The 10,315-nt window shown below is 47.6% G+C and overlaps 1 protein-coding gene across 2 annotated transcripts in view; it reads right to left on the minus strand.

The window, feature by feature from the left end:
* LOC119961795 (sarcoplasmic/endoplasmic reticulum calcium ATPase 2) overlaps positions 1-2,865 on the minus strand; it is a 113,644-nt gene extending 110,779 nt beyond the window's left edge. For both annotated transcript variants that reach the window (XR_005459744.1, XM_038789131.1), the window contains exons 1-3: positions 2,013-2,865; positions 1,292-1,309; positions 1,113-1,195 (exon numbers count right to left, since the gene is read on the minus strand). Coding sequence is in view for 1 of the 2 variants with exons in the window: in XM_038789131.1 (XP_038645059.1) it covers positions 1,113-1,195; positions 1,292-1,309; positions 2,013-2,130 (219 nt within the window). In the remaining variant the exon portion in view is untranslated. The remainder of the gene's footprint in view (positions 1-1,112; positions 1,196-1,291; positions 1,310-2,012) is intronic.
* Positions 2,866-10,315: the final 7,450 nt, after the last annotated feature.

Below are 10,315 nucleotides of genomic sequence, written 5' to 3' on the forward strand. Positions count from 1 at the left end.
AGGAATCATATGCAATTTTTCAAAATAGTTGCTTGAAGATAATGTTTGCAAAGTAGTATCCTTTAGAATGTGTTTTTACAGAACTTGGACAGAAGAGCTGTCCCATCTGGAACTAAGTGATCTAGAATCAGTTAATCATACATTATAAAATCTCACTACCAGGACCAGCCAGTCAACCTTGGCACCTGAAGCTGCACACCCCAATGTAACTTAAAATTCACAGGTAAACCACAGCTCTTTGATAAGTGTCATCTGTTGCAGCAGTGCTAATAAGCAAAAACTTTGTTTAATATCAAGTGAAGCACAATCGCTCCTATGAGAAGCGCTTTACTTCATATCCAAATCAATCACACACAAAATTATAAAAACTACTTTTCTTGCAAATAGTCCATGCTTTCCACAGAATTGTGACAACCGCATAAAACCAGAAATCAAGCAAACGGAGCAAAATAAGATTACCAAGATGTCCAAATTATGTCAGTGTTCCTCTTTTTATAAAGTAGCACTTGATACTACTAGTTCATGTATGCAAATAACCTCATGAAGATGGTGCTTTACACGTCAAAGTAGCAACTGATAACTACTTCAATTAAAACTCAATTTAGCAGAACATTTGGTACTCACACATGTGTCGAGAACATTTATTTCTGTCTGCCATTGGGTAACCATTACAACAAGTACAGCTAGTGCATTAAGTGGTGTAACCCAATCCCAGGACCGAACATTGTTTTCTATTATTGTCATGCCGACCCAAAACCATTTTAACTGGCATGCTATAAACCTTAAAAGTCAAGGAGAGAAGAGATACCACACATGTCCCCATGAAGGTCACTGGCCAAATTTGGTCAACAGAAGTGTATCATCTTTGCAGACAGTCTTGCCCTCATCAAAAAGCCGCAATTGTCACCTTACTTTTATCAAGACAGACTGGACTAAAATACCACACACCATTCCAGTCATGGTTACTGCGCAAGAGTACAGATTAGTTTGTACTGAGCTCTCAGTACTGGATTTCCTAATAAATCTATAAATATGCCTACAAGAAATAATGCAACCACCCTGGGTAGCAGAATATTTGACATTGATATATTTCAGTTTGATAAAATACTCACAAATGATATACAAGCTGCCAGGAGTAGAATTCTGACCAATAAATCTTCAAATTGTTCCACGACAAGCTCCCATAACGATTTGCCTGAAACAAGAGGAAGTTCAGTTCAACATTAAAAATGATCACAACTCAAGATTTTGAAAAATGTTGTAGCACTGAGGACATTTGATGCTACTGTACCTTCTTCTGCTGGCAGTTCTGTTAATGAGTGGCGCCACCATGGAATATGCGAGAAAGAGAAAACTGCGTTAAAACATGCAAATTACACTGGGGCTCCCAAGACAGGGGCGCAAAGTCACGCTCGAAATTAAAAAAAGGAGGAAGCATGTTCTTTTACCACGAGTATCCTGAGATTATGGTGCCGTGAAGAGTTAGACACCAGAAGGAAGAGCAGCTTTAAAAATAATAATACTTTTGATGCTCGTCCAACTGACTGCGTTACAACTACTCCTTACTTCGGAGGTTACACCTTGAGAGTACAAAAATATTTCCGCGGCAGGGGCGATTGCAGCCGGTAGAATTTGGCTTTTCGATGTGCCGCCTCCGATTCTTTTTATTTATTTCGAAAGCTAAACGGCGCCAGCAGGTTTTAACCGAGGTGGCACCGCATCGCTCACATAGCCAAGCCCCACATACACACAAATGTGACTTTCATACAATTTAAGACTGAGGGATGGCGGTGAGTCAGCCATGTTCGGTGTTCCTGGCACGCAGGGCTGCCGGCTTCACACATTACAGCCAGGCCCAGACCCCCACAGCACACTATATGGGAGGGTGGATTAAATAAAAACTTCAAAACAACCCCCTCAAAACAAAAACGCGCGCCACACATCGGAAGGAAAAGAATATATATATATTTTTTTTTTTTAAATGAGCATCAGGAAGCAACCCCAGGACATACCATTCGGCCCCCATCTCTCCTTGTGCTTCTTGACTTGCTCCAAACTAAGCCCCGTTGTCTCGTTGACGTTAAAATAGGCGAGAACTTCATCCACGGTCTTGGTGTGCGCGTTCTCCATGCTTTCACTCCAGGGCTCCTCGCTTGGAGTGTTGCGGTTTCTTGTCCGCCGAGGGAGGGAGGGAGGGAGGGAGAGAGAGAGAGGGAGGGAGCCTTCCTTCCTCAGAAACAAGCTGACACACACAAGGAAGAGAGGAGAAAAAAAACAAAGTGGGGATGGAGGACCAGGCTTCGGGGGTCAGCCACTTCTCTGGGGAGGACAATCTTTGGTCTCCCCCTTTTTGTTTCCCAAATATAAAAAAAAAGATTTTTTAACTCTCAATCTCTTTTTTTAAATATAAATGATTTTCTTTAAACACTCTCAATCTCTGCTTTCCCCTATTTTTAATGTTTTTTTTTGAAAAACACAATCTCTGGTTTTCCTTTTCTTCAAAAAAAATAAGTGATTTTTTAAAACACCCTCGGGTTTCCTATTCTCTCACTGGTGAATAAAATTCAGACAGAAATCAATGTCCTTGGTTCTTTCTCTCTCTCTCCCCTGGCGTGACAGCTTTAATGTTGGAACCCGCAGGGACTGCGACACGGGAGCCCAGGTTGTTGCCGCTGCTGCTGGATTAGGACAGCAGCGCCTCGGTCCGCTGAATGAGTGTGAGGGAGCAGCCGCCGGCAGCAGCACGTTTATAACACTGGGGTGGCAGCGGCCTTTCTCACGGCCAGACCTCGAGTGGCCCGCATGTGGAGAGAGCTCATTGGAGCAGCCGTGCAGCCGTCAGGCCCCCGCAGTGCCTGACGTCTCCCACCCCCACCGGCTCCTCCTCGTGTTCCCGGTACAGGGAGAGAGGGGACAGGGGGGAGTGAGCAACCCAGTTTAGCCTGAGAAAAGCAATGACGTTCGCCAATTGTATGAAATGCAACAGGACCATTTGCCTCTCTCAGGGCTGATGGTGAAACAGAGCCCCTACCCTCTCAAACTTTTATTAGTTTTTTTTTTGGGGGGGGGGGAGGTGAAGTAACTTTTTTTTGTGGCTCAAGAAGTTTCAGGACTTCGCACCCGTCCCCTTTGTCCAACAGGTGCTTTGTCACCGGAAATGTCACACTTTATGCATGTCAGATTTCTTACTTCCTGGTTATTGCGACGATTTCAGGCATTTTTCTGGGGGTACTACTGTCATTGCACCATGCCCAGCAGAAAACCGGGGCACCCGATCAGGGTCCTTAACTCCAACGACTGAAGGAGTATCCAACTATTTTTTTTATCATCGAAGCAACTTTCGGCGGATGTTGGAATCTGAAACAAAAACAGAAATTACTGGACAATCTCAGCAGGTCTGACAGCATCGGGAGAGAGAAGGGAGCTCACGTTTCGAGTCTGGATGACTCTTTGTCATAGACCAACTATATTTTGTTTCCCCCCCCCCCCCCCCCCCCCCCCCCTTCTCCTTATGAGGATAATTCTTCCGGGGGAATTCTGGCCAACATTACTCCTTTACCCACCTGACCATTTTTTTGGTTTCATTCGTTTGCAGGTTATTTTCCTTCATAGCAGGGAATAGCATTCAAAAGTAATCCATTGGTTGTAACATGCTTTGAGACATCCAAGGTTGTATTAAGATACTACACATAATTTATTTTCATTGAATTTGCTCAGGTACTGAATGCCAGTTGTGACCCAGTGTAGCCAGCACTCATACCTCTAAGTCAGAAGGTTTTTTAATCTTTATTATTGTCACAAGTAGGCTTACGTTAACACTGCAATGAAGTTACTGTAAAAAGCCCCTAGTCGCCATTCGCTGGTGCCTGTTCGGGTATTCAGAGGGAGAATTCAGAATATCCAATTCACTAAAAAAGCATGGGCGAGATTCTCTGCAAATGAGGAGAGTCGTAAAGGCTTCCATGAAACTGGTCGTGTTTCACGACAGCCTTCACGCCCGTTCCCGGGACCCGATTCTCTCCCCCCCCAAATCGGGGCTAGGAGCAGGACCCCGGGAATCACGGCGTCGCGGCCTTAACGACCGTCGTTAAGGCCGCGCGCCAAGATGACGTGCGGCCGGGTCCAACCCGCACATGCGCGGGTGACGGCATCACGCCATTGACGGAACCTGCGCGGGCCCGACGATCGGTGGGCACCGATCGCGGGCCTGTCCCCTCCCGAGCACAACGGTGGTGCTCCCGCCCCAAACGGGCCTCTGGATGCCCCAAACGGGCATCCAGCGCCTGTTTTTATGACGGCAGCAAGCAGGTGTGTTTGTTGCCGTGGAAAAATGGGTGTAAAGGCCCGGCTGCTCGGCCCATCGGCCGCGGAGAATCGCCGCTCGCCGTAACAAACAGCGAGCGGCGATTCGTGACGTGGGTCGGGCATGGGGGGGGGGAGAATAGCGGGAGGGCGTGAAAAATGTCGGGAGGCCCTCCTGCTATTCTCCCAACCGGCGTGGGCAGCGGAGAATCGCGCCCCATGTCTTTCGGGACTTGTGGGAAGAACCCGGAGCATCCGGAGGAAACCCACGCAGACACAGGGAGAACTTGCAGACTCCGCACATACAGTGACCCAAGCTGAATCGAACCTGGGACCCTGGAGCTGTGAAGCAACAGTGCTAACCACTGCGCTACTAATATTATTGCATTTCTAAGACTTGAGCACAAAAACCTAGGTTGGCACTAAGGCAATGTTGTGTAACTGTTGCCGAAGGTGGTCTCATTTGGGTGAGATATTGAACTGAGGTCTTGTCTGATTTCTCAGATGGACCTCATAATGCTCATAGGGCAGAACGGTAGCATAGTGGTTAGCACAGTTACTTTACAGCTCCAGGGTCCCAGGTTCGATTCCCAGCTTGGGTCACTGCCTGTGTGGAGTCTGCACATTCTCCCCGTGTGCGCGCGGGTTTCCTCCATGTGCTCTGGTTTCCTCCCCAGTCCAAAGATGTGCAGGTTAGGTGGATTCATTTTCATTTCATTTTCATTTTCATTTTTCATTTCATTTCATTTCATTTCGATTGGCCATTCTAAATTGCCCTTAGTGTCCAAAAAAGGTTAGGTGGGGTTACTGGGTTGCGGGGATAAAGGGGGTATAGTGGAGGCGTGGGGCTTAAATAGGGTGTACTTTCCAAGGGCCGGTGCAGACTCGATGGCCTGAATGGCCTCCTTCTGCTCTGTAAATTCTATGATTCTATTCTATTCTATGCTATTTTGAAGTGGAGCAGCGGAGTTAGCCCTGGTGTCCTGGCCAATATTTATTCCTCAATTAACAGCACTTAATTGGCTGTAAAGCATTTTGGAACCTAAGTTATTCCACAGATACCAGTATCGCTGTTGAACCTCACCTAAGTACCCATGTGAGCCATGACAGTGAGTCCTTCCAGTTCATGCATTGACAATGGGTAATATGAAAAGTCTAATAATGTTCTCCTCCAAAATCCACATGTTAACAGTGGTGACTGTGTTGTGATGAGGAATAGGACCTCTGCCTGATTTAGCCCACCCTTAACCCAGACATGCTGAGATCCAACTGCAATTCACTGACTCTGTACATAACTGAGGACAAACCCTTGAACCTTGGGCGCGATTCTCCGCACCCCACGCCAGGTGGGAGGATCACGGGAGGGTCGGGCAAATCATGCCACGCCGCCCTGGCACCCCCCGCGATTCTCCCACCCCCCCCCCCCAAATGGCGTGCCGCGTTTTGCGACAAGCCGCTCGGAGAATCGGCGCTCACCGTTTCTCATGCCGACCGGTGATTCTCCGGCCCGGATGGGCCATAAGGCCTGCCGAACCCGACCGGTTCACGCCGGCGCCAACCACACTTGGTCGCTGCCAGCGTGAACAGCGCGCGACCGCTGTGCGTGGGGTCTGTGGGGGGCGGAGGGAGGATCGAGCACCACGGGCGTGCTCAGGAGATGTCTGGCCTGCGATCGGTTCCCACCGATCGTCGGGCCGGCGTCTCTAAAAGACGCACCCTTTTCCCTCCGCCGCCCCGCAAGATCAAGCCACCATGTCTTGCGGGGCAGCGGAGGGGAAGACGGCAACCGCGCATGCACGGGTTGGCGCCGGCCAACCTGCGCATGGGCGGCTGACGTCACTTAGGCGCCGCCAGCCGCATCATTCCCGGCACGCCACTTTGACGCAAACATCAAGGTCGGCACTCGGAATTCACGCACCGCCGCTCCTAGCCCCCTGGGGCAGTGGGGGAGGGGGGAGAATAGGGGGCAAGGAGCGGCTTCCGACGCCGGAGTGAAACACTCCAGGTTTCACTCCGGCGTCGGCTGTTTGTCTCCCTTTGGGAGAATTGCGCCCTTATTTCTGTAAATAGGGAAGGTACAACAATTCACATTTATATTGTTCCGTTAACCTGGTACCAATTGAACAAGTGCTTTGAGAGGTTCCAGTTTGTTGAATATACCATATGTGCAAGTCATTTGTTCACGGGAGCGCTATGAAACATAGCATGACACTGAGCCACAGAAGATATTAGGATATATGACCAAAAGCTTTATCAAAGAGGTAGATGTAAAGGAGTATCTTAACAGAGGAAATAGAGAGGGTTAGGGAAGCGGAAATCCAGAGTTTATGGCCTAGGCAGCTGAAGGCATGGCCATCAATAGTGGACTAATCAAAATCATGGAAATATGCAAGTGGTCAGAATTGGAGGGATGCAGAGATCCCAGGGGATTGTAAGGCTGGAAGTGGTAACAGAGAAAGGGATGGATTAGTGGATTGGGAGCCAATAAAGAACAGCCAAATTCTGCAGTTGCTGGAAATCTGAAGAAAAGCAGAAAATGCAGAGTATACTCAGCAGGTTTGGCAAAAGCTAGAGTTCCAGACTAAGGACACAAACTCTCGTCGGTCGTGCTATTAGGTAATTTGGACATTCTGAATTTGTCCTCTGTGCACCCGAACAGGCGCCGGACTGTGGTGACTGGGGGATTTTCACAGTAACTTCATTGCAGTGTTAAAATAAGCCTACTTGTGACAATAATAAAGATTATTGTTATAAAAGATGCATCAAGAATCTTCTCCCTGAAAACTACTACAATGTTACTTATAGTAAAGATTCTGGAATAAGAAACAATAACATTTGAATGTATTCTTCATTCTGCTCATAAAATATAAACCTGCCTATAACTTTGTTACTTAAGTGTCATCAAGTCCCCTTGTGAAATAAGTTAGATAATTCACTGTTCTCAATTCTGTATTATGTGGTAGTCATGGTACTTCAAATGGCACCATCGTTACAATCCATGTAATTTTCCGTCATATTACCTTAATAACAATGTTACCACAATATAATAGAGAGTACCGAATCCTAATTATCAGGTCAAATAACATGAAACCAATAACCTCCATGTAGTCTACGTATTTAAATATAACAAAAAAAATGTTTTTACAACTAGTTTATAGGCAAATTGCTTCCGGCTGGCTCTACCTAATGTAAGAAGTAGTGAGCCACACAGATAAGGAGGTTCTGTACCTGGCCTGTGCCAAGTTATCTGATATTAACCAGGGCATCAGCTGGCCTCACTGCCCTTGATAAGGAAAAGGTGAAGTAAAATCACATGTAATTCCCACTCCTGATTCCTATCTTGTGATCCCTACTAAAAAAAAGTATGTGAACTTTGGACATTGTGTGACAGCAGGATTGGGCTTGGCTCTGATATCCTACTTGGCATTCACTCTCTACAGAGTGAAATTGGCAAGGGTTCCCTTTCCTTTAATTCCATCTAGTTATGTTTGCCATACAGGACGTGGGTATAAAAATCAAGTATCTCCTCCAATTCAGTACTGAGGGAGTGCTGCACTGTTGAAGGGCTGCTTTTAGATAATGTCATAATATAGACAGGTATATGATGGTGCACAGACAGGCAGTGATTGACACACAGGATGACCAATGAACACACAGAACACAACAGCCAATCACCAGACAGGGCACGACCACTATAAAACCAGAGGGCACTAGTTTTCCCGCTCTCTTGGGATCCAGCCTCTGAGACAGTCAGAGCCCGTGAGCAACAACTAGAACAGACACAATGTGGTAGTAAGATAGTCTGGTCAGGTTAGCCTCAGGTCTCCAGTCAACTCAGCATAGTGTCAACCCACAGTTAAAGTATGTATGATAGTTAAGAGTTCAATACAATCGAGTTGCATTTCTTGAAGTGTTGGAAGCCTGTCTCTCTCACTGCTGCAGTAAACACAGTCCTCACAGACCCAGCTTACCCAACACATCAGATAAGAGGTTAAATCGAGGCCCTGGTTGTCAAAACAGGTGGATGTAAATAATCCCATGGTACTATGAGGAAGAGTAGGAGAGTTATTGCAGTGTCATGGCCAATATTTATCCCTCAATGAACATCACAAAAACAGATAACAATAATCATTATTAGTGTCACAAGTAATCTTACATTAACATTGCAATGAAGTTACTGTGAAAATACCTTAGTCGCCACACTCAGGCACCTGTTCGGGTACACTGAGGGAGAATGCAGAATGTCCAATTCACCTAACAAGCATGTCTTTCGGGACTTGTGAGGAAACCGGAGCACCCGGACGAAACCCACGCAGACACGACGAGAACATGCAGAGTCTACATAGACAGTTACCCAAGCCGGGAATCAAACTCGGGTCCCTGGAGCTGTGAAGTAACAGTGCTAACCACTGTACTAGCGTGCCGCCATCATTAGGCTATTATCACTGTTTGTGAGAACTTGTTATGCACAAATTGGCACCAGCAGTACAACAGTGACTACATTTCTAAAGTACTCCATTGACTCTTAAAAGCTTCCTCTCACACCTCTTTGCAGAAATAGAAAAATGACTGTTGCCCTTGACAAACCAATGATGTGTTTTGTTCTTGACACTGGAAACCTATGTAAGATGCTGTGGAATTGCTTGTCTTTCAGCTTATTGCATTAATAAATTTAATCTATTCAATGATTATTGGTATAATGTAATTCCATAACACTTTTGCAGAATTTGGAGACTCCATGGGCAGGTTCTCCGACCCCCCCCCCCCGGGGCCGGGCCTGAGAATCGCCGGGGGGTGGCGTGAATCCCACCCCCGCCAGCTGCCGAATTCTCCAGCGCCGGTGATTTGGTGGGAGCGGGAATCGCGCCGCGCCGATCAGGGGCCGTTGCAGCGGCCCCCCAGGCGATTCTTCTCCGACCAGCGATGGGCCAAGTGGCCACCCGTTTTCGGCCGGTCCCGCCAGCGTATGTTACGACAGGTACTTACCGCTGTGACCTGGCTGCGCGGGCGGCCTCCGGGGTCCTCAGGGGGGGCTCAGGGGGATCTGGCCTTGGGGGGGGGGGTGCCCCCATGGTGGCCTGGTCCGCGATTGGGGCCCACCGATCCGCGGGTGGGGCTGTGCCGTGGGGACACTCTATTGCTCCGCGCGGGCTGGTGTACCGGTCCGCGATGGCCGGCGCGGAGATGAACCCCTCCTGCGCATGCGGCAACTCGCGCCAGCCGGCGGAGTCCCTTCGGCGGCGGTTGGCGCGGCACCAAGCCCCTTGCGTGCCAGCCGGCGCAAACCACTCCGGGGCCGGCCTAGCCCCTGAAGGTGCGGAGGAGGCTCGACGCTGGAGTGTTTCATGCCACCCCTTCGCGCCGGAGTTGCCCGCCCTGCCGGTTTCCAAAGAATCCCACCCCATGTGATTTTGGCAATTTTGATAACTCAGAGGTATGTGAAACAGAATTTGCATTATTCACCTTTTTGTTCTCTTTACCTCAGTAACAGCTATGCAAATCTTTACGGTTGTGAATCACATTATGGAAAAGTGCTGCAGATGTTAGCAGCCTTCAGTACTTCCTAATTGGGTTGTTTTTCTTTGTATTCTGCACAATGAGCGTTCGCTGACTGTTTGAGAAGAGGCTAATATTGCCCCCGAGCATGCTCCTGTAGTCGCTCAACTCCCAGAAGTGAACTCTTTGGAAAAAAAGGACTTGCATTTATATCGCACCTTTCACAACCTCAGAATGCCCCCAAAGTATTTTACAACCATTTTTAAAGTGTTTTCAAATGGCATTTTTAAATAATCCAAAAAAAAGACTGGCTGCTAAAAGTGGAAATTGTTTTAAAGCCAAGCACTGGAAGATGTGGTATTATTAGGATATAGTATTCAACAAATGAGGAAGTAATGTACCAAAATTACAGATTTTCTGACCTTTGGGTCACACAGCTGGAATGCTGCAGAGTTTTCACTTGTCTATTCTCTACTTCAGTGACACAGACCCATTGAATATCATAAAGATACAAAAA

The sequence above is a fragment of the Scyliorhinus canicula genome, chromosome 1, assembly GCF_902713615.1.
Source record: "Scyliorhinus canicula chromosome 1, sScyCan1.1, whole genome shotgun sequence".
NCBI lineage: Eukaryota > Metazoa > Chordata > Chondrichthyes > Carcharhiniformes > Scyliorhinidae > Scyliorhinus > Scyliorhinus canicula.